The sequence below is a fragment of the Rhinatrema bivittatum genome, chromosome 2 (assembly GCF_901001135.1).
Source record: "Rhinatrema bivittatum chromosome 2, aRhiBiv1.1, whole genome shotgun sequence".
NCBI classification, from domain to species: Eukaryota; Metazoa; Chordata; class Amphibia; order Gymnophiona; family Rhinatrematidae; genus Rhinatrema; species Rhinatrema bivittatum.
The window spans coordinates 457,139,297-457,164,614 of NC_042616.1; the positions used below are offsets into that span (position 1 = coordinate 457,139,297).

Here is a 25,318-nt window from a genome sequence, read left to right on the forward strand (position 1 = left end):
CAGTGAATTTCTGCAACTCTACCTTAATAGACTTTTCCTCCAGGAATTTGTCCAAATCTTTTTTTAAATGCAGCTATACTAATAGCTTTCACCACATCCTCTGGTAATGAATTCCAGAGCTTAATTATGCATGGAGTGAAAAAATATTTTCTCAGTTTTAAATGTATTACCCACTAACTTCATTGTATGTGTGTCCCCTGGTCTTTGTACTTCTTGAAAGAGTAAATGACTGATTTTAACTTTTACTAGTTTCATTCCACTCATTATTGTATAAACCTCTTATCTCTCCCCTCAGCCGTCTCTTCTCTAAGCTGAAGACTCCTAACCTCTTTAGCCTTTCTTCATAGAGGAATTGTTCCATCCCCTTTTATCATCTTGCTCACTCTTCTCTGTACCTTTTTTCTAATTCTGCTATATCTTTTTTTTTTTTTTTTTTTTTTGAGATAAGGTGACCAGAACGGCACACGGTACTCGAGATGAGGTTGCATCATGGAGCGATAAGAGGCATTATGATATTATGATTATGATAGTAGAAAGACTAGGGGGCACTCCATGAAGTTAGCATGGGGCACATTTAAAACTAATCGGAGAAAGTTCTTTTTTTACTCAACGCACAATTAAACTCTGGAATTTGTTGCCAGAGAATGTGGTTAGTGCAGTTAGTATAGCTGTGTTTAAAAAAGGATTGGATAAGTTCTTGGAGGAGAAGTCCATTACCTGATATTAAGTTCACTTAGAGAATAGCCACTGCCATTAGCAATGGTTACATGGAATAGACTTAGTTTTTGGGTACTTGCCAGGTTCTTATGGCCTGGATTGGCCACTGTTGGAAACAGGATGCTGGGCTTGATGGACCTTTGGTCTGACCCAGTATGGCATTTTCTTATGTTCTGTCTTATTCCTTTCCTAATACTCCCAGCATTCTATTTGATTTCTTGGCTGCTGTGCACACTGAGCAGAAGATTTCAACGATGACACCTAGATCCTTTTCCTTAATGGTGATTCCTAATGTGGAACCTTGCATTATGAGGCTATAATTTGGTTTACTCTTCCCTAAGTGCATCACTTTGCACTTGTCCACACTAAATTTAATTTTCCATTTGCATTCCCAGTTTCACAATTGACCTCTTGGCAATTTCTCACATCTTTGAATAACTTTGTCCTCGGCAAATTTGATCCTCACTTGCTGTTCCCGTTTCCAGATCACTTATAAATATATTAAACAATTGGTCCCAGAGCAGATCCCTGGGGCACTCGACTATTCACCTTTCTCCATTGGTAAAATGTACCGTTTAGCCCTACTCTGGTTTCTGTCTTTTAACCAGTTGGCAATACACAATAGGACAATGCCACTTATCCCATGATCTTCTAATTTCCTAAGAAGTCTTTCTTAAGGATGTTGTCAGATGCTTTCAGGAAATCCAGATACACTATATCAACTGGAAAGCGACAACATTAAAACCAAGCTTTCAGCTCAGCTTTGATGCATTGGCCAGAAATCTAACCTGGATCAGCGGCTTAGAAGGCAGCCATGCTCACCACTATACTACCACTGCTAAAACTACATAACTCCTAAACAAAACACATCTTCAAAGGAGTCATCACTTACATTATACCCAAGTATAGATCAGCTCACCTTTGGAAATACATATCTTCACTTGCTTCTGAAATTTCAGTTCTGCTCTGATAGACTGTGGCATCTCATTCTAAACCTGTGGGGCTAGCTGAAAGAAGGCTTGTGCTGAATTACTGCTTCACTTGTATCTTTGGGACCAAATCTGCTATTAGAAAACATCCCTCTGACTTTAACTCCTAGCCTGGCCTATAACATATGTCTGTCCCATAGATATTGAGGACCATTGCCCTTCATTGACAATTTCTTATGTTCTTATTGTGTACAGTTCTGGTCACCGTATCTCAAAGATATAGCTGCACTGGAGAAGGTACAGAGAAGGGTGACCAAAATGATAAAGGGGATGGAACAGCTCCCTATAAAGAAAGACTAAAGAGGTTAGGACTTTTCAGCTTGGAGAAGAGATGGGGGAGGGGGGGATATGATAGAGATGTTTAAAATCATGCGAGGTCTAGAATGGGTAGATGTAATCTGTTTACACTTTTGGATATTAGGACTAGAGGGCACTCCATGAAGTTAGCAAGTAACACATTTAAAACTAATCAGAAAAATTTTTCACGCAACGCACAATTAAACTCTGGAATTTGTTGTCAGAGGATGTAGTTAGGGTAGCTGGGTTTAAAAAATGTTTGGATAAGTTCTTGGAGGAGATGTCATTAACTCCTATTAATCAAGTTGACTTAGGGAATAGGCACTGCTATTACTGGCATCAGTAGCATGGGATCTTTTTTTATATTTTATTGGGTTAATAGACATAAGAATACATGTTTGTTATATTGCTATCAAAGGCAACTCAATCACAAATTACATAATCAGTTCTTATGTATCTTAGCAACCTTTCCACCATAATTTCATTTTCAAAAGATTGAGTATTTTTTTTTAACACTTCATAAATGCTAAAGTACAGATGACATCCGTGGATTGTTCCAAAAGGCTTATGCCAAACATCAATCAAAACAGAAAATGCAGGTGAAAATGGAAAAAAAAAAGAAAGATGGTCGTCATTCCATATATCAAGTATCTTCCCCAATCCCCCCCCCCTCCCACCCCTATGCTCGCTTTCACAAAAATAACAAATGTGTGGTAAAAAGATTCCACCTTTTGCCTGCATTTTTTTCTGCCACTTAATATAAGGATGCCACAATCTTTCAAATCTGGCTAACTATTTATGCCTAATTGCTGTGAGATGATTCAAGTAATAAACTTTATGCAGTCTCTGGATCACTTTTTGTCCAGAGGGGAGTTAAGTATCTTTCCAAGAAAATGCCAGTTCTCCTCTAGCAGCTATAATTATTTGCTGCACTAAAGAAGTCACATTATGGACAATTTCAGGAAACAGAATATTCAAAAGGAAAAAATGCAGGATCCTTAGGGATTTTTTTTTCTCCTGAAATTTCTACAATTAGGTCAACCACTATATCCCAATAAAATTGCTTTCCAACACAATTTACTAAGACTCTGATAGAATTTTGCAAGTCTCACTGGGGGAAGATTCCATCTGTAGAGCATTTTATAACTTTGCTCCACAACAGCAGTGGAAATGGAGCTTCTCACTATACTAAGGTAACAGGCGTCCCAAGACCTTTCTTCCAAATTCCTATGCAAATCCTTCTCCCACTTAACCACATGGGGAGGGGGGGGGGGAGTTTAATAAGTTATATTTTTTTTTATATCCCCTTGGTTATAAATTGTGCCTTTTCACAAAATCCCTCAAATAGCAATTTACCTTTAATCAGATCTAGTCTCACTACTTTTCAGGATAAGAACTGACTCAATTGCAGAGAAAAGTAAAAAAAATCCGAGGAAAGCACACTCAACCTCTGAAAAAGGCTTCAAATGTGCGCCATCTCCCACCTGTTCTAGTCTCGTGCATCCTTTTCCTTCCCACCTATCAGCTAAAGTTCTAGAGCAATCTGGAATTTAAAAAAAATATAGGAGTCCTATAGAAAACCTCCAGTCTCTCCTTCCCATTTATCCCATAATTTCAATGTGAGAGTGACAGTAGGTGGTAAAAATTTTGGGAGTTTACAGCAGGGAGCTACACTAACTTAGAGCCAGCCCCTTCAGCAGAACCCTTTCCAGGGAAATCATAGTTTCTCATTTCCACTTAAGTGCCGGTCAATCACAGCCTTGAGTTGCGCCCCAATGTAATATCTTCAAAATACAAGGGACTCTCATCCCCCCTCTGGCTTTTGGTAAATACATAACCTGTCTGCTCACTCTAGGGGGCCTTCTCTTCCATATAAAATGGAATAATTTACACTGCCAAATAACAATCCTTTCTTCTGGGATTAGGATAGGTAAGGTCTGGAATAAATAACTGGGAAGGATATTCATTTTAATTATTGAATCTTCCCATCCAGGAAAGAGGCTCTATCCCATGATTGGAGGTCCTGCTGGATTTTATCCCAAATCTTATCATAACTTAAAGTAAAGAGGTCATCTAATCTTGCTCCTATTTTCACCCCTAAGTATTTTACCTACGAAGTTGTGAATTTTTTTTTTTTTAATGGAAAGCTTCACTTAATAAAAGCAACCCGATCAGGAGGAAGCATAATATTCAGGAATTCAGATTTCTCTGCGTTCAACTGATACCTTTCCGAAATGAATCAGCCCTTTCATTAGGGCAGGGACTCAGCGCACCCAGTTATCGCAAACATGGACAGTTTGTACTCAGTCGCCAGCCTGAAGGCCCTGGATCTCCCCAGTAGCCTGAATCTTATTAGCAAGCGGCTTCAAGTATAAAGCAAATGATAGGGGGCATACCTGTCTGGTGCCTCTACCTATTGGGAAGGCTTCGGAGTGGCCTCCACTTACTTTTATGCAGGCACTGGGGTTGAAATAAAGCTTCCAGGTTAAGAAATTCCCTCCCAGGCCAAACTGCTCAAGTACAGCAAACAGGTACTCCCAATGCACTAGGCCAAATGCTTTTTCAGCATCGACCGTAAGTAGGCCCAGAGGGACTGAAGATTCCTTAGCCCACCATATCAGGTCTACCACTCTCCGCGTTTTGTCTGTTGCTAGTCTTCCCAGAATAAATTCCATTTGAACAGGATGAATCAAATGCCCTGCTCTTTCCTAACCTCTTGGCCATAACTTTCATTAAAATCTTAAGATCCAAGTTTAAAAGTGAAATGGGCCTATACGACCCACGTAGTATGGCATCTCTCCCTGGTTTCATTATGACCGTGATTCCAGCTTTATTAATATCAGTGGCTGTATTTCCACTATCCACAAGGTCACTAAAGGCTGGGTGACCACTGTAGCCAGTTGCTATAGAAGCCTGCCGAAAATCCATCGAGCCCAGGTTACTTACCCATCTTAAACTCCCCAATCGCTTTTGATATCTCCTCTTCAGTTATTCTCTTAAGACTCTCTTGGCATCTAAAGTCTACCTTTTGGGAAGTTGGGAGAAATAACTAATTTATATCAAGGCTAGAAATGTCCATTCTTTGCTGATATTTTCTTTATACAATTGAGAAAATCTAGCCCTGATCTAATTTAGTTATCAAATTGCCATTCCTATCCTTTAATTTTTAAGATCTGATTGTTCATAGCTCTAGCTTTAAGGGACCTGGCCAGAAGCCTGCTAGCTTTGTCTCCCTCAAAATGCTCTTGTCGCACTTTATCTAATTGAAATGCAATTGTCTGCACATCCAGGTCATGTAACTCCCTTCGTAGCTTATCTAATTCCCTACCTAGTTTATGATCTAAACTTCTTTTGTGCCTAACTCCCATCTTTCCAATTTGGTACAGCAGGGACATCCTTTTCTTCTCATTTTTTTTTTTCTCAAATGAGAAGCTCTGGCTATCAGATGACCCCTGGCCACTACTTTAAAGCACTCCCAAAGAGTCCCAGCTGACACTTCTCCAGTATTTTCGATCAAATATTGGGTCATCTCAGCATGTAGAGACTCACTATAGGTTTTATCCTCCAATAGAATTTTTTTCTTTCAGTCTCCAAAAACTCCTAGCGTCCTGCTCTGGCCACACTGCAGCACGGTCCAACCATGTAATAGGTTCTGTTTCAGACTGCGACACACTATTCATGAGATTTCTCAACAAGAATAAAATCAGTGCGGGAATATAATTATGGGCCTTCGAGGAAAAAGGTGTAGTTCCTTTCAGAGGGGTGTAGCAAGTGCCAAATATCCACTAGCCCCCAATCCAGATATCAGTGCCTTTAATCCTGCCCTGTCAGTCTTTGAGGTTTCTCCCCCACCCCCTCCCCCTAATTACTTGGCCTTCTGCCCATTGCTGAAGTGTGGCTGAAAAACCCTCTAAGAATTGCCCTTGACCCTTATTCGGGCAGTATACATTCCCCAGAGTATAAAGAGAATTTCTCATTTGAAATTTTACAATAATTTTATCTTCCATTTACATCTCTAATGACCAGAAAGCACATCACCACTATATTCTTTGAGAATAAGATCCCCCACCCCACAATATTTAAGTGTAGTTGCTGAAGCAAAATACTGGGAAGGGAATTGTGAGATCACTAATCGTTCATGCCTCTTCCTTAGATGTTTCTTGGCCTAAGAATATATCAACCTTCATGGCAGTAGCATCTATATATAGCCTTTTCCTCTTAAGATGGGTATTTAACCCTTTAACATTCCAAGAAAAGATTTTTAAAGCACTACCAAACTCCTTCCCAAAAATACCCTTGATCTTAGACTTGTGTCCTCCTGATCTCAAGATGACTGCAGTGTACTCTAATACTAATCCCATACTGATCACCCCCAGCTGCTCCTCCCCCTTCCCTCCTATCCAGTCTGTCATAAAATCATAGGAAAAAAGTTCCACACTTAGGTGTTCCTATTTAGGAAAGACATTATAACAGTGTCCAACAGGATCAAATATAACTAGGCTGCAGACTCTCCAGTGAGTTTCTTAGAAAACCATGGCAGAGCTCAATTTGCTGCTTCTCTCGAGGCTGAGCCCCCTGAATTCCTCCTCCGGGTGTTTTCCTCCAGATTGGACTCTCTGCCAGCAAAGATTAGGCCCCCTTGCTCTCGGATCTAAGGCGTTATCCCCTGCTGTGGGCAAACCAGCCTCCTGGAGGATCTTCTTCGCTTCCTCCGGTCTTTACGCTAGAGGTGACTCTCTTAATGGTAAATTGCAGACCAAAAGGAAAAAGCCACTTGTATCTAGAATCTCCTTTTCTCACAGCCAGCACTATATTTCCTGAAATTCTCATCTCTTTTTCGGATGGTGTATATAGATAGGTCTTGTAACACTTCTATTTTATGTCCTTGCCATGTGATTTCTTTCTTTTTCTTTCTCGCTTGGGACAACACTCACTCCTTCATGGTGTATTCATGAAAACATTCCCACGAGGGCGGCCTAAAGCCCTATGTGCTCTGTCCAATACTAAATGTGGTCTCCTCTCCTGGGGCTCGTTGGAGTACAGGATTAGGTGACATATCTTTAATCAGTGCCACAATCAGCATACACAGCTTCCCCCTTCAGGACCTGTTCTCTCGATAGTGCATTATCTTGAAGCTGCTTGACTTCCTGCTGTAAGTGCTCATTGACCACCTTTATCCTCCCTCACAGCTCCTCATGGTCACATCAAAGGTCAGAGACAATTGACTTTAATTCTTGTTTCAGGGAGCACATGTCCGCTTTCAGCTCCCCAAGTTTGAAAGTCATCGTGGGGAGTTGCACTGGAGTATGGGTATCTCCGGTCTCTAACACTGCTGCCTTGGCCTCTGTGGGTCTCTGCGCCACATTTTCATACAAAGTGTGTTGTCTATTGTCCGTCCCCCCCACACACACACACACTGACATCTTACTTGCTCACTGGATCTCCTCAAGTTTAAATATGATCTTTTGGCAGCCAGATGCTTTCTCTCTGTTCGGTGGATTCTAAAAACTGGTTCAGGAGCGGTTTCTCTAAGTGGCCATTCAGTAGCGTGACATCATGTCACTTCATCCCAGCATGGGATATACTTTAGTTTTTGGGTACTTGCCAGGTTCTTGTAGCCTGGTTTGGCCTCTGTTGGAAACAGGATACTACACTTGATGGACCCTTGGTCTGACCCAGGATGGCAATTTGTTCTTATGACAACAATGGCCAGCAGTTTAAATCTGGCTTCAAATAGATATCCTTTGTTGGATTTTGTCTCTAATCCCAGCCATTTAGGTTAGGTAAAGTTGCTTGGTAAGTTGTTTTTTTGTTTTTGTTTTTGTTTTTTTTTTATAAATCGGATGGGCAAGCCTTCCCCCCTCCTTATTATATAGAGCCACTCTTGTGGTGCTTTTTTCTGCATCAGGGGCTGCAGGGGGTCTCCTTCTCTTCTGTCTGAAAGAGGGCAGGGAAACGAGGACACCGTAGTTCTGCAGCTGTCCCTGTTCACATTATCAAAGGCTTAGGATATCAGGCCTTTGACATGAGCAAAGACAGCAGGCTGGGCAATCTATTCAACTACTGATGAGCAAGCTGGATCAATGAGTTGTAGTCTGCCCACCCCTGGTATAAATGTAAATGCCAGAAGTCTGAACAATAAGATTGAGTTAAGTTGTATGGTATTAGGAGGATATAGACACTATAGGCATTTCAGAGAAGTGGAAGGATAACTAATGAGACTTTGAGATACCAGGGTATAAATTTATTTTGATCAAATTTGGTGGAGGAGTTGCACTATATATAACAAGGTGGTATAGAGTCAAGCATGATCAAAATACACTGTAGCATCCTTATGGATAGAAATTCAATATGTGACAAGCATAGCCATGGATTTATATTGCCAGTCACCTGACTAAAATAAAGAAACTGAAATGCTAGCTGAAATTAAAGCAATAAATACATTTGGCAACACAATGGGAGATTTCAACAACTCCTCTAGATTGTCCCCGTGAGACGTTGACCCAATCAATACTGAGGTAAAGTTTCTAGAATCCATCTGAGTGCTCAATGGAAGTGCTGGTGCTAGAATGGATGAGCAGAGCAGCCACTCTAGATCTAATCCTTGGTAGAATGCATGACGTGGTGTGAGGCATTAATATGGTGGGGCCATTAAGTAATAATGATAATATAACATTTGACATCACTGGAGAGAGGACATGAAGTAAAACTATTACAGTATCATGCAACTTTAAAAATGGAGACTGGAGAGAAAGTAAACAGTTGCAAGAGTTAAAAATGTGCATGAGACATGGACATTTGTTTAAAATACATTTTATCTGGGCTTCCAAAATGATATTCCATGCATTAAAAAATGTCGAAGGAAGACAGATGCTGCCAGTGCAGTTAATTGTAAGGTAAAGGCAGTTAGAAACCAGACCCAAAATGATGAAATGATTCCCTTTTAGCTTTTATGTCTTGTAAATAGGCATAAGCACAGGCAAGATAGATGTAAAACAGTAATTTAGGCCAAGGGAGACTTTGAGAGTTTTTGCTTCACTGGCAAGCTAATACATTAGAAGCAAAAAGCCTATGAGGGAGTCGGGCTGCTAGATGACTAAGGGGCAAAAGAGGTGCTCAGGGAGGATAAGTAGCAGAAAAATTGAATGACTTCTTTGCCATGATCTTTAGAGAGAAGGATATTGGGAACATTTCCACACCTGATAATGTTCTTTAATGGTGGAGATGCTGAGCAACTAAAATATCCATGATAACTGATGTAATAGGTCACATTGACAAATTAAAGACTAATAAATCTGTGGGACTCCATGGCATCCATCCCAGAGTTCTAAGAAAATTAAAACATGAAATTGCTAACCTGGTACTGGTAATACGCAACCTTCTTAAAACCACAATTTCTAAAGACTTGAAAGAAGACAATGTGACACAGAGTTCTTAAAAGGGCACTGGGGTGATTCAATATACTACGGACTAGGCAAAATAGTAGAAGCCATTTTTAAAAACAAAATAACTGACCATATAGACAGACATGGTTTTAGTAAGAGGAAGTCTTCTTAACAATATTTTTTTTTTGTGTAAATCAACATATATAGATAAAGGTGAGCCAGGTAATATAATATATATTTGACTTTTCAGAAAGCATTTGACAAAATCCCCAGTGAAAGACTCTTCAAGAAATTATGAAATCTTGGGATATGAGGCAGTATTCTATCATGGATTGGTAACTGGTTAAAAGGCTGTAAATACTGTGGGTAGGACTAAATCCCCAATTTTCCAAATGGAGAAATATCTTTAGTGGAGTACCTCTGGGATCTGTCTAACATTCATAAATGATCTGGGAAAGAGTAAGGAGGTGATTTGCAGAGGACACACAAATTATCCAAAGCTATTAAAACAGCAGCAGATTGCAAGGCATTTCACAACCCCCTTTTGAGACTGGGGGACTGAATGGCAGATATTTAATGTAGAAAAGTGCAGTGTGATGAACACAGGAAAAATACCAACCAGCAGTACCCTATGCTGGGTTCTGTATTGGCAGTCACTACCCAGGAAAAAGACTGCTGAGTCCTTGTGGACAATATATTGAAATCCTGTGCTTGGTGGGGGTCAAAATAGCAATTACAATGTTGGGAATGATCCAAAAAGGAATTGGAAAATACAGACACAATATAATATTTTATCGAGCCAATGTATGACTGCACTTCAAGTATTATGTGCAGTTCTGGTCTCCAAATCTCAAGGAGTAATAGCAGAACTAGAAAAGGTGCCGAGGAGGATAACAAACTATTAAAAGGGGATGGAACACTTTTTTTTTTTTTTTTTTTTTCCCCCCCCCCTCTCCAGAAGCTATGCAGGTTAGGGCTGCTTAGCTTGGAAAGGAGATGGCTGTGAGGGGACATGATAGAAACTTATAAAATCATGAGTGGGGTGGAATGGGTATATTAGTGGATATTTACCCTTTCAAATAATTAAAACAAGGGAAATGCCATGAAACTAACATACAGACTTTAAATTGTAGAAAGTACTTTTTCACTTGGTGTGGAATCTGTTGCCAGAGGATGTGATCAAGGTGACCAGCATAGAAGGGTTTTAAAAAAAAAAAAAAAAGTTTGGCCAAGTTCCTGGAGGAAAAGTCCATAACACTTTATTAGCAAGGTGGACTGAAGAAAACTATTTCTATCCCTGGGAGTGAGTAAGAAGAATTGGGCTACTTTATGGGATCCGCCGGGTCCTTGAGACCTGGCTCGTTCACTCTAGGAGACACGCTGCTTGTCTCTGAGCCTTGGTCTGACACAGCATGGTAATTCTTATGTTCTTAATACTGGCAGACTAACACTACTCTTAAACTAATTCATATCAAAAGCTCCGTATCCTGTAGAACAGGGGTCCTTGCCCTTTTCACCAGAAGGGCCACATTGAACATTTCAAGCCATTGGGGGGAAGAGGGGTGCTCCCTCAGTTTGAGGTAGGGGGTGAGTAGTAGCTCTCCAGCTCTTTCAGTTAATTTATACAACAGGACAGTTTACTGTCTTGCCCCACATTCCTTTCTTCTGAAGCTAGCTCCTGCCAGAAAAAGCCACCAAAGAATGTTATGTAAATATTAAAAAAAACCAAAACAAAAAACCCAAAAATCAGAGGAAGGGGACTCCTCAAAATCTCCAGCATCACGCAGTTGCTAATAGAATTTCAAAGCAGTAGAAAGATTCCTTGAATCCTAACGCTGAATAAAATCCTGCTACGAAGCAAAAGGCCACATTGACCCCTCACGGCCCTCCCCTCCCTTACCTAATAATTTACCAAGGGATCTTGTGGTGAGACTCCACAGGCTCATTGAGGAAACTACTTACCAGAGAGCAAGAAAAATGGAAGAAATGTGTGTGGCACAGGATATCATTCAAATCTTCCAGGATGTTTCATCTTACCAAAACAAAAAAAACAATCCAGTTTTGGGAATTCCTTTGGGAAGACATTAAAGTAAATAGAAGTGGACTTTGCCCTTTTAAAATCTCTTCTGATTGGTGGGGGTTCTACGCAAGCACTCTGCAAGGACCCCCACTTTTACCAGCAAAAATTCAGAAATATCTACCAAATAAGGAAAGATTAAGGTGTACAGGGGCAGCTCAAGGCAACATGGTGCCCCCAACACCCAAAAGGCAAAAAGTCACATGGGGCAGGAAAGAGAGGCAAACTCCCTCCTCCCTCAGATTGACATGGATTAGCAATGGTGGACACACTTCTCTCTTCCCCCCCCCACCACCCCCTGCACTAGCCTTAGAAATATAGACATACACGTTCTCTAGATATAGAAATGCTGTATCTCAGAATGAAGACATTTGATAGAAAATGAAAAATGTATCCCTGGATCACACACAACCAGTAGAACTGAGCCAAAAAAATCTCCCAACTCAAATTTCGATTTATCTAAATAACCCAAGTAGTAGAACACACCTCTTGGCCTGCCATTAATTGTATCTGGCAACCTGGCTATAAAACGTTATAAGAAAATCCCCAAGGGCCCTATATGCAATAAAGAAAGCCCTAGCCACCCAGCAAAACTATTTTTGTAAAATTGTTTTAACATTCCATCTCCAATTTTAGAAAATGGAGATAAGATCTTACTCACTCTGATATTTAACACCTCATAAATTACACAATATATCAACAGGTATCAGTTGGAGATGAATAGAGATCATAAAGCATAAAATATATAGACAAAAACTAAACTGAAAACAAGGCAAATGATACATGTATTGCAACATTATCATTCTTCATAAAACATCAAACAATAAAATCATGACTAACATTAGTAAAAGCATACTAATAAAATAAAAACATATTTCAAAACATCTGACTAGAACATCCAATTTTAAAATGTGTTAAATTTCTCAAAACACCAATAAAATATTTCAAAACATCAAATAACACCAACTTATTAAAATTAAGTTGTGTGGGGTTTTTTTTGTTTTCTTTTTTTTTTTATTTCTCCATACTTGGGATCTTTTGCTTTCCAGTCTCCCTGAGATTGTTATGGATTGGGGCAAAGGGGATGCCCCAACTTTTTATCCTTTCTCAGACAGATATATATGTTTTGATTGGGGAAAAAATAAAATAGATGCCAGATGTCAAAGTATGTTTTCAAATTTATTGATAAATTAAAAGTAGCCTGACTCCAGTCGAGTTTCGCCACATTGTGGCTGCCTCAGGGGCTATAAAACATAATAGAAACATGGACATGAATACATAATAAATATAATAAGAAACATAGACAAATAACTATAAAATGTTCAATATCTAAACATGACTGATATCTATTTGGTAACATAATTTTGATAGTGTGTGAGACATTGATAAGACAGCATATAAGTTGTTGAAATTAAATTGTGTGTGTAAAAACAATGGCATAGAGACAAAGAATTAAAATATATCCCATTTCTTTAGCTATAGTATTACCTGTATATATGTTCAGTGTACAAACAAGGTCATCGTATGGATACTAGCTTTGACATCTGTAAAAATGATGGAAACTAAGTTTCTGTACTGTACAATAACTTACATGCTAAAAAAATCTAAAGTTTGATAATTAGACTTTAACCAGGGAGCAGTTTAAGGACTTAAAACAATCAGTGGCTGAATGGTAACCTTTCTAGTGATGCAAATAGGAATGCTCCCTGCCATCTGTTTTGTGGGGGTTAGGGGAGCACTGTAAAACATTTTTTTTTTTTTTTAAGCTCCTTATGGAGACCTAGCTAGTGCTCAGAATTGGATAACTTTTTGTGCCATGGCAGATGAGGGAAGAGACTCCAGATGCAACGGGGCACTTCCATGTCCAGTTTGACAACAGTAGGATTGTCTAGTACTAATCGAGGAACAGTCTATGGCCACTTGACTTGGATTTATTTCCTTAAGCAGTTGTTAGCTAGCACTCAGACTTTAGATGAGGGTGGGAGGGACTTTTTTTTTTTTTTCAATCTGTTCCAGTCCATAGAGCTCCTCTCTTTTTCTTTTTTTTCCCCTCGTCTCAGCTGAGTTTTCTGAGTGATCGTCTGTCTGAACTGGAGGGTGAAAACTCCCAGAGAAAGGAATCTGAGCACAAACTGAAGAATCTCAACAAACGTCTGGTGGTGAGGTATGAGAGGGGCAGGGATGCCCAGTGTCGCCAGAAGACGTAGCTAGGTGCCTAGCATAGAAGGGTTTTTAAAAGGTTTGTGTAAGCTCTTGGAGGAAAAGTCCATAAATTGGTTATTAGTCAAGTAGACTATAGGAAGCCACTGTTTATCCTTAGGAGTGAGTAACAAGAAATAGATCTACTCACTGGGTACTTCAGGTGAGCCAGACTGGCCACTGTCTGAGACGGGGTGCTGGGCTCTATGAACCGTGATCTGACACGGCACTCCTTATGTCACTGTTGCAGACAAGTTCCCCTATCCATAGGGGTGGAGAATCTGGAATGTAGCAGCAGAGGTAAAAGGTCAGTGGTGGGGTGCTGGAGTGGAGTTGCTGATTGTGTTAAGTAGCAATACAGAGGTTAGGATGAGGTGTTAGGAACTGGAATAAGGGGGAAAAGTTTTAAAATAGAGAGATGGGGGGGGGGGAGAGAATGACAACTGGGGGAGAAAAAGTGGAGAGAAGGTCTGAGGGAAGCAAAGGAAAAGGCAAGATTCATATCTAAAAGAAGCTGGAATAAGGTGAGAGGCATAGATCAGGTTAAAAAAAAGTCTGGAGGTGGTGGTGGAGCTTGCCATAGATATGGAGAGCAGTGAGGCAGAAGGAAGAGGCACAGGAGTAAAAACAAAAGATCTGAGACAGAAGATTCATGCCCAACACCAACAAATCCCCATCATGAAGTTCTTCATTCTGATGGAGGACTGGGATATATATTTTTTTTAAGACATTTCAAATGTACATACAATTAAATGTAAAAGCTGTTACTTTTCTTTGTGCGCAAATGTTTAAGCACAAAGAAAACCTTTTGGCAATTTTTAAACTGGTGTGTGTTTGGGGTAGCTTAGGGTCCCCTTGCGCATATGACAGTCGATCACTTATTTCACGGCACTCCTGAAGCAATTCCAAATCTTGGGCTATTTTTGCTGCTGTAATTCCACACTGGCTTGTATTCAAATCTTTGCTGAATAGGGTCTTTGAGCAAGCAAAATAAGTACCTGTATAATATAAAATTTTCTAGAAGCTTCTTAGTTTAGAACTTTTTTTTTTTAAAACTTTTATCAGTGCTGCTCACTGGCTTGTAACGGTTCTTGGCATGGGGGTCACTTTTAAAAAGTACTCCCCCCTCCCACCCCAAATGGTTTATTCCAGCTTCTCCACTACCCATCCTATCCAGGGAACATGCACACGCTGTCTTCTGTGTTGCAGATGGTGGTTATGTATTTCCATCCCTCCTCTAAGAAGCTTTCCTCTTCCCCCCTGCACAGGGTGCATGAGCTGGAGGAGCAGCTGCAGAATGGCGAGCTGCATCTGCAGGAGGCACTGCAGGAACACAGGCATCGGCAGGAGGCTGCGCTACAAAAGGCGGAGAGGAAACGGCACATTGAGACAGACAACCTCAACCTTAGGTAACAATTCTATGGAAAACGTGGTCTCTGTACGTCAAGACTGGGGGGGGGGGGGGGGGGGCAGGATAACAATCAGGTTGAGAAGTTTGGTTCTCAGAAACAGAAGAAAAGTGGCACCCAGATGGCCTCTCATAAGAAAACAAGACATGATGGGGCCGATGTAATAAATGGGCGCTGAGTGGTAAGTGCCCACTTTCCTAATGCACACCCAGGAGAGGTGGCTGGGCACGCAATTCAGTATTATATGAGGGGTTGTGCTGCCAAGGAGGTGCTAGGGACAAATGTGCACCCCTAGTGCCTCCTTGGCAGCAGGCACCCAGGAGAGGTGGCTGTCAGCAGGTTAGGAAAACAGACAAACTTAATTTTACGAGCATCTGTTTTTTCCTAACCTGAGCACAGCCAACATGTAAATGCATTTTGACGAGGCTGCTAGTTATTCTCCTCAGATTAAAAAAAAAAAAAAAGCAGTCCAGCATCAAGAAGAGTAGCATTGCTAAAGACATCAGGCTTCAGGGACTGTGTCCATGAAAAATTGGTAGATACACCTTACACAGGACAACAATTTAGGGATAAGATTCTGTATTGCTTCTACTGTGTTTAATCATACAACTCATCAATTTCTCTCTCCTCACCAAGAACCATTACCACAGAGACTAATCAAAGTCCCTTATAAGAGGCCATATTATCAAAGATATAATTCCTACTACTCTTACTATTTTTTTTTTTTTTTTAATTTAAAGATTTTTATTGAAACAACCACATAAAGTAACCTACAGACCGGACCATATAATCAGGAGAACAACATGCTTAAGAAACAGCCCGGATATGAAAACAAAACCGTTATCTGCTGTAGGTTATACATCAAAGGTTTGCAACGAAGTTGTTCACATTGAATTTATATAATCCACCCCACCCCCCACCCCCCATGCTTCACAGTTACAATGTCAAAATTTGCACAAACATAGTATAAATGGTGTCACACCAGAGAGAATAGATATGCCTATAGGGTTACCCCCAAGAGGATTAAAGGAGCCAAAGGATTTCCGCCACACATTCACTATTTAAGTCGGAATACCCAGGGATACACGAGAAAGCCAAGTGTGATAGGGATGCCAAATTGATGTAAAGCGAGAGACTTTCTTATGTTTAAATGCTGTGATTTTGGATAATAAAAAGATTTTACGCACTCTGTGTTGAATGTCCTCTAACTTGGGAATACTAGTAGCCTTCCATAATACTCTTACTATTTTAAGGCTCCTCAGGATGAGGGCTATAATCCCAGTACATGCGCCCCAGAAAAATATGGGGTGATGTTCCATCTATTTCATCGTACCCAAGAAAAAAGCTTCCTCTCTCCCCATCCTGGACCTTAAGAGCATCAACTTGACATCTGTGAGTGAATAATTTCTGCATGGAAACATTACGCTTCGTGATTGGAGAGAGTTCTTTTTCACGCAATGCACAATTAAACCTTGGAATCTGTTGCCAGAGGATGTGGTTAGTGCAGTTAGTGTAGCTGGATTTAAAAAAAAGTTCGGATAAGTTCTTGGAGGAGAAGTCCATTATCTGCTATTAATCAAGTTGACTTAAAAAAAAAAAAATAGCCACTGCTATTACTAGCATCAGTAGCATGGGATATACTTAGTTTTTGGGTACTTGCCAGGTACTTGTAGCCTGGATTGCCCACTGTTGGAAACAGGATGCTGGGCTTGATGGACCCTTGGTCTGACCCAGTATGGCAATTTCATAGTACAATCAGGAGAGATCTTAGGCCTCTGATAGGTCCAGGGAGGTTATCTACATATTCCAAGCCATCAAGAACACCAATGTTTCTTACAGTTTTCGGTACTGAGTTGCCAGTATCAGTTCTGGGCACTGCCCTTTGGCCTAGCCACCACCTTCCAAAACATTTTCCAAGATTATGTTGGTCATAGCGGCAGCATTGAGAGAAGAAGGAATCCTGGTGCATCTGTACTTAGACTGGTTGATCGGGGCCAAATCCATGGAAGAGTCCCCGGATGACCAAACAGGGTAACCTCCTTGCTTCAGGAACTCAGTTGGGTAGTGAACATAGACAAGAGCAGCATCAAGCCTTCCCAGTCCTTGGAATTTCTGGGAGTCTGGTATGACACCAAGCTGGACAAGGTCTTCCTTGTGACCACACGAATAAGGAAGTCAGTGGCCCAAGTGCATCAGTTGAGCTTGATACGCCCGACAGTGTGGAGCTATTTCAAAGTTCTTGGTTTGGCGGCAACCCTGGAAGTAGTGCCATGGGTGAGGACACACATGCAACCACTTCAACACTTCCTGCTGTCACACTGGAACCTGCAGTCTCAAGACTATTCAACTTGCTGATGGGTATGTGCTCTCTGCTCCAGTGGTGGCTGCAGGAAGCTCATCTGAGCAGGGGTGTGACCCTGTTCTCACCTAACTAGCTGGTCCTCACAACAGACACAAGTCTCCAGGGCTGGGAAGCTCACTATTAGGAACTGTCAGTCCAGGAACATTGGATCAAAGAGACCCTCTGGAACATCAATCACCTGGAAGCCCAGGCAGTCAGATTTGGCATGTCTACAATTCAGCCACAGTGTGTCCAGGGTCAAGTGGTCCGCTTGATGTCAGACAATGCAATGACTGTAGCCCACTTCAACTGCCAGGGTGGAAGCAAGAGCCAGCAAGTGTCACAGGAGATAGACCTCCTTATGGAATGGATGGAAATATATCTACAAACTTCAGCCTCTCACTTCACAGGAAAAGACATCAGAGTAGACTTTCTAAGCAGGGAGAGTCTGGATCCAGGAGAATGGGTGTTGTCTGTTAAAGCATTTCAACTGATAGTAGATTGTTGGGACTTCCCATCCATTGACCTGCTGGCCACATGTCACAATGCAAAGATTCCCAGTTTCGTCAATCATGGAAGAGATCAGTGATCCCTGAGGATCAATGCTCTCATACAGTCCTGGCTGGAAGAAGAGTTGCTATACATCTTTCCTCCATGGCTCCTGCTGGGCAGGGTTGTTCGCAGAATTCATCACCACAGGGGATTATTAATACTAGTAGCTCCAGATTGGCCCAGGCGTTTGTGGTATGCAGACATGTGGAGATCCCCTGTGCCTCCCACCACACTGGGACCTGCTACAGCAGGGACTAGTTCTTCACAAGGATTTGACTCTATTCTGTCTTATGGTCTGGGCCTTGAGAGGACTCGCCTGACGAAGTGAGAATATCATCCGGCAGTAATGGTCACCTTACTCCGTGCTCAGTTCTCTACGTCTCTATAGTATTTGAGGCCTGGTATGAGGAGCACAGTGTACCCCTCTCGATCGGTCAAAATCCCTCTAATTCTGGAATTTTTTGCAGGACGGCCTGACTAAAGGTTTGGCTCTTAACACCTTGAAGGTTCAGGTAGTGGCTCTCCTGTTTCAAGGGCAAGGTAAACAGACACCCCCCCCCCCCCCCCACAGTGTTGGCTCATCTGGACGTGACACGTTTTCTGAAAGGGGTGAAGCACCTTAGGCCACCCTTATGGTGGCCAGTTCCCTTGTGAAATCTTAATCTAGTAGTGGAATTCTTGGCAGGACCCTCCTTTTTTGGCTGCTGCAGTCTTTCCCTGGTGGCTATATGCTCGGCGTGTCTCATCTCTGAACTGCAGGCATTGTCGGGAACCATTCCTCTGGATGACTACAGGAAAGTTACAGCTTCGTACCATTCTATCCTTCTTGCCCAAGGCAGTCTTGGATCTTCATTTGAATCAGTCCATTACATTGCCCTCCATGGATAAGCACAAGGACTGGAAGGAATACCCCCTTCTCAGTCATTTGAATGTCACACCTTTTGGTGTGATATCTTAAAGCTTCAGAACCAGTCCAAAAGATGGACCGCCTGTTTGTCCTTCATGGTGGAAGGAAGTGAGGCAAACCAGCTCTGCAGGCTGCCATACTTCGCTGGATTAAGGAGGTGGTCACGGGAGCCTATATAGAGGCAGGAAAACCTCTATATAGGCTCCCGTGAGCCTATAGAGGATTAGTTATCTGGTGCCATCAAGCATGTTTAGTAACCTGAATTAACTTAGCAATTGCCAAAAGATTTGGGAGCAGCAAGAAACCTGATGTGCTGGAAATAGCTTTGTGACCTAGGACAGGGGTTTTCAACCTTCCTCCTGTTCAAACTAGTCCTGTTGTCAGGATATCTATATCTTTTTCTATTTATTTTCTGTACATGTATATCTGGAAGACCAAAACCTCTTGTAACCCTCTTGTTGGAAAAATGTGATTTATAAATAAACAATGATGAATATGCATGAGAGATTTCCATACACTGGAAGCAGTGCATGTAATGCTCTTGTGCATATTCCTTGTGGATATCCTGAAAACCAGGCTTGAAACGTCCTAACCTAGGACGTTTCCAAACAGTCTGCAGAAGCAGAACATCAACAATATCATTCCTCAGCAAGTTTAAAATAAACATTTAAAATAAACACGTGAAGCCTAACACTTGTATTTTTTGGGGGTGGGTTTCTCCTTCCCAGAGTACAGAAGCTGCAGGCAGAGAATTCCCATCTGTCTTCGACAGTGTCCGCTCTGAGCACCCAGAACAGACTCTTGGAAAAGGTGAGGCCTGCTGGAGCTCCAGGAGCGCACTCTGCCAAACGCCCATGTCCTTCCTCCCTTCAGGTTAAGTTTATTCCCACAGGCGCTCTTTTGCTGAAGGATATTGATAGTTACCGGTCACCAGATGGTACTGTTGCTCCATGCAAAATAGTTGGGACGCTCGTGACCTGACCTGAAATCGGAGGCTGATAGTTGCTAGATTTGGAAGCCGTGTGGGAGGGTGTTAAATCGCCAATCCCCCACTTTATAATGTACTGGATTGCATGAACTGTTGGTGTCTGCAAAGGAACAGTCATCACAAATTATCACTGGCAAATACTTTTTGGCTGATATCCCCCAAAGTCTGCAGCAAATGTCTCCTCCCCCAGTCCAGAGGAGGGCATCTCTGGTCCTTGCCAGGTGTCACTGAGAATAGTGAGCACTGATTAAAGCTGTGATTTTAACAGCCGCCAGCAAGTTGTGGGGTTTTGTTTTATTTTTTTGTCCCTCTTTTTGGAATATACACTGTAAAAGTGTACCTTTTTTTTTTTTTTTTTTTTTTTTTTTTTTTTTGGGGAGTGGGGGAAACTAGTGTTGAGTTTTTTTTGGTTTTTTTTTTTGTTTTACTAAAACCCTGAACTGTGTGCCTAGGGAAGCAGCTCTGCTCAGGAATAGTAAGCTTGTAGTTCATATATAAACAGTCACACTTGAAGTTTTGATTTTTGGCAGCCCTAAGCTAAAGAACAGTTGCTCTAAATTGGATCCAGATATGATAGCATTGGAAGCCCCTTGTCTTTGCTATAAATGCTTTATTGGCTTATTAATGCTGGGATCCTCCACTGTAAAGTTTTAGTGGAAAACCCAAAGTTGCTGGAACACACGACACCTTATCAGATGAATGGTGAAAGACTAAGGATTTCAGGGTATCATGGCTCCTCTCTTGGGCCAGCCCCACAATCTTGTTTCCTTAAAACATTTACTAGCCTGATAAAGGAATGCTTTCTACCAAAATACTATGCATTTCTGATTTGAAAACTATTTCTACCGATCATGATTCCCTTTGTTAGGGAATTGCATTAAGGGTGACAGAGTGGTTTGTGCAAGGAAGACCTAGAGACACCACTTTTAAAGCCCTCTTAACTCCTCAGGTGCCATGTAGGAGAGGGAGGAAGCTCGCAGTGTAACATAATCCCCATTTCCTTCCCTGCCTCTTCAGAGCTCGTACCTGAGCAGTATGCAGAAAGGGATGCTCCTTTGCTACTCTAAAGCCAAGTGAGGTTGCCCCTGTTGTAGCTATTGCCCTCTCTTCCCCCTGGCTCCTGAGCCCATTGCCCAGTTGGAAGGAAGATCAGAGCATGTTTCCCATGTATGAGCTGTGGGACTGACAAAGGTTAAACATCTATCTCTCGGGCCGATACAGTACAGTGCGCTCCGGAGCACACTGTTAACTCGCCATTGGATGCGCGTTTTCGACTCTCTAGCATTACCCCTTATTCAGTAAGGGGCCGAAAACGCACGTCCAACCCGCCGAACCTAATAGTGCCCACAGCATGCAAATGCATGTTGATGGCCCAATTAGGTATTCCCGCGTGATTCAGTAAGTAAAATGTGCAGCCAAGTTGCATTTTTTGCTTTCAGAAACTAGCACCTACCCAAAGGTAGGTGCTAATTTCTTCAGGCACCGGGAAAGTGCACAGAAAAGCAGTAAAAACTGCTTTTCTGTGCACCCTCAGACTTAATATGGCAATATTAAGTTGGAGGTCCCAAAAGTTTCGAAAGTAAAAAATTTGAAGTCTGCCCGCAGCTGTTGGGCTCGAACTGACGCTGGCAAAATTGAGCGTCTGCTGTCAAACCCGCTGACAGCCACCGCTCCGGTCCAAAAGAAGGCACTAGGGATGCGCTAGTGTCCTAACGCCACCTTCTGCCTGTTTTTACTGCCAGGCCTCATTTGAATAGAGAATCGTGGGCACAGGAGTGGCCTGTGCGCGCTGGGAGAGCAGGCATTTGCCTGCTCTCCCACGGACTTTACTGTATCGGCCCGTCTGTGAGCAGAGGGGACATGATGGAAGGACCTGGTGCCTCCATCAGCTTCTGGCTAGAGTGAATGCTGGCCCATACTGGCAAGTACCATTAAAAAAGCGGCCTTCATATCAGAAATAGAGAATTAAGCAGTGGGGGTGGTGAAGCTTTGGGGAAATTATTGTATCTCCCCACATGGTTCAGAACAGAAAAATGTGGGATACATTTTTTTGAAATTCTACATCTGTATGATCAGGAAGAAGAAAATGCCCTACATTTGTTTGGTGATCTTGGAGCTGTGCTCCCAGGTTCTATCTGCATCCTATAGTTGTGCAGATGGCAAGCCATGTTATCAGCCTGGGATGCAGGACTGAGAGAACAGGGCATGTAAAGGAACTGTGGGGGACTTTTAACACTAAATCTTCTTAATTCTCTATCTGCTGCTTTGCAGAAGGTGCAGGGCCTGATATCTGATGTGCTGGAAGCAGCGGGGGCTCTACAGCAGGTTTGTGAGCGGAGTCGCAAGCTGAAGGAGGCCCTGGCACGGGAACAGAGGATGCGCTACAATGAGCGGCAGGCCGTCGCACAGGTAAGCTTGCTTCTCGGGATGCCAGCCTTCCATCATGCTCAGCCACCTCCCCACTCCTAGATAATGTTGGGAACGTCTTAGTTTACCCCCAACCCATTTCTGCTGGGTTGGGGCAGGGTAAACTAAGGCCAGGCACCTTGCTCATTGGTTCTAGTTTATATTTGCTGTTAAATGTATAGATGGGATGTCCCCCTTGCCCTGGTTCATTGTATCGCTACGAGCGAATGTTGTAGTTACATTGTAAACCGATGTGATATGTATCTTATACAGGAACGTCGGTATAGAAAAGTTAAAAATAAGTAAGTACCAAGGCTCCTGCATCATGCAGAGTCTGTCCTGCCATGCGAGTTCCATGAGTGTAGTATGAGCAGCTCTATGCCGGTAGCTATTGTGCTGTTTGTGGGGTGAGAGGGAACAGGACCTGCTGGTATGAAATGCACAGTGGACAGTCTCTACGTATTTTCTGAGGAGCATTTTTGATCTCTTCCAGCCAGTGGCAAAGTGTAGGGACCAGGGATGCAGGTGGGAAAAGTGGAGAGAAGTACAGAGGATTTTTTTTTTTTTTTTTTTGGAGGGGCAGGGGCTTAATTGTATGTACTTTACTCTCACAGTAGCAACTTGATTTGACGTGCAGTACCACCTTTATACAATTTGCAATTCACATAAATCATACATAAGTAAAATACCTAAATTGACAAATAGTAACAAATCACTGGGTCTGGAGGGCATGCACCCCTGAGTTTAAAAAAAACAAACTAAAATGTGAAACACCTGTGTGGGACAGATCCTTTACTTGTCACCCAGGGGTGCACAGAAAGAGAAGTAGAGACTGATCCTTTATGCACAACTCCTTTCTCTCTATACCAGCGATTCTCAACCGGTGTGTCGCGTCTCCATGTGTCCCACTGCCCCGTTGTACTTTCCTTCTCCCTTTTTCCTGCCCCCACTGGGAAGCCTCCTTCATTCTGCCTTCCCCCGCGCAGGCCAATCGGAAGCCTCCTCCCTTCTACCTGCCAGTGGGAGTAGGAAGAAGGGAGGAAGCCTTTGGCCAGTAAGGCAGGCATCACATAGCCCGGGGGTGGGGTGGGAGGAATGGCAGTGTTGAACCCTGACTAAGCAAGGCCGCCACGGGAGCCCATCCCTGTGGCAGTGAAAAAAAGGCCTGCTGGAGTAAAGCCACGTCAGAACTGGAGCCCATCCCTGCAGTGAAGGAAAACGTTTTTGGTGAGAGCAGGTGTGAATAGGTGCAAGAGCATTTTTGTGATTGAGAGAGACAGACTGGTTGTGGGCGCTAAGAAAGAGGACTGTGAGGACAGAGCTTCAGCAGCCCTTGCTGCTTCTGGTGAGTGCTATTGGCCTGGAAGGGAAAGGAGTAGGAGAGTTGCTGGAGAGGGTAAGTAAAGGTGGCTTTTTAAATGTATTTTTCTTGATTCATTGCCATTTTAATTATTGGGAATTATGCGAGGTCTGCTGATTTTTAAATATTTGGATATTTGGATGTGTTAATTTTTTAGTTTTTAATTGTTGGATATTATTCTGTTCAGCAGCTGTTTTGTAACATTTTTAGTATAGCTTTACAATTTGTGTGGGGCTCTATAGCAGCTTGGCTTATTCTGTTTTCTCAATAGGAAATGTATTAGTGTTTAGGGCCTGGTTTAATAGTTGTATTTCTTAGATAGGGTTGTTACTGTTGAGTGTGTTCCATAATACAGGTGTAACTTTGTGCGGATTAGTTTGTGTGCATTATTGCAAATCCTGAGAGTCTGTTAAGTGCTATATTTCTTTCAATTTCTCCAGGTTTACACTGCATGCAGAGTGGCTTTTTGGTTTTCCATTCCAGTTTGTCTCCATATTTATAATTTTATGGTTTTTCTGTACTTGGTGAAGGTCAGTTCTGGGTATGTGACTGAGGTGAGGTATTTTACTAGCATGTAGGCATTTGTATCAATCTTATTTGTGTTTTCTCAATAGGATATGCATTAGTGGTAAATTACTACCAGGCACAATAGCCTTCCTTATGAAAAGACAGTAAAGAATTTATTTTCTCACAGGATAAGCAGGATGGTAGTCCTCACATATGGGTGACATCAGGATGGAGCCCAATCACAGAACACTTTTTGTCAAAGTTTCTAGAACTTTGACTAGCACCTACTGGGCATGCCCAACAATGCACAAACCCTGTATCCAGCAGGGGTCCCCCTTCAGTCTTCTTTTTTCTGCACAGCAGTAGCCACGCAGGTTAAGGAGCTCTCTTGAGATTCCTGACAGGAATTTTCCTCACTAACTTCTTTCAAAATTTCAAAAACATTCTACCCCATAGGGGTCCTCCTGTCAATACCTTTCAACTGTGGAGTATGGATAAGGTTTTACCCTTGTGGTCGATTCCCATAGAGTTATTCCTTCGGGGCCTACCGGCCATCGACTGCACCGCGGCTAAATTTTTGTTTGAGTCATGGCATCGGGTTTTCGTTGGTGCCCCAACTGTACTCTAACAATGTCCATCACTGACCCGCACGGGGTCTGTTATATGTTTGGGGTCTGACCACGATGTCCTAACTTGCACCAAATGTGCCCAAATGACACCGAAGGGCCGTAAGGCTTGTTTAGACAAAATGGAGTTTCTCTTTCAGTCAAAATCCCAACTCCATCGATAGCTTCGTCTTCGTCCAAGCCGTGCCATCTACCTCACACGGGACACCGCTGCTGCCCAACTGGCATAGACTATACCCTCCTTGCCTCCTCAAGAAAAGGACAGAGGAGATCATCTTGAAAAATGTCGACACAGTCCTCGCAAGGCTCAGTCCTCTGATCCAGGCAAGTCCTAGACATCGACAGAGCCACCAACAAAGAAGCCCCATACTCTTTTTGTGACCGGGTCACAGAGGCATTCCCCCACCTTAAGTGGTGCCAGGATCCATGATTCCATCTTCACCGGTGGACCCTCCGGCTACGCCAGTGCTGCCTCCTACTCTGGTGCTGGGGTTCCACGCCCCAGGCTTCCATGAGGAATTGGATCGGATGATCCAAGAGGCCATCGGTAAAGCACTT

At 42.4% G+C, this 25,318-nt stretch overlaps 1 protein-coding gene across 2 annotated transcripts in view; it reads left to right on the plus strand.

Annotated features, from left to right (window-relative positions):
- The window catches only part of LOC115084953 (rab11 family-interacting protein 4-like), a 58,250-nt gene that overhangs the window by 17,189 nt on the left and 15,743 nt on the right, over positions 1-25,318 (plus strand). For both annotated transcript variants that reach the window (XM_029590414.1, XM_029590415.1), the window contains exons 5-8: positions 13,526-13,629; positions 14,933-15,073; positions 19,602-19,683; positions 22,133-22,270. In XM_029590414.1, coding sequence (XP_029446274.1) covers positions 13,526-13,629; positions 14,933-15,073; positions 19,602-19,683; positions 22,133-22,270 — 465 coding nt within the window. The remainder of the gene's footprint in view (positions 1-13,525; positions 13,630-14,932; positions 15,074-19,601; positions 19,684-22,132; positions 22,271-25,318) is intronic.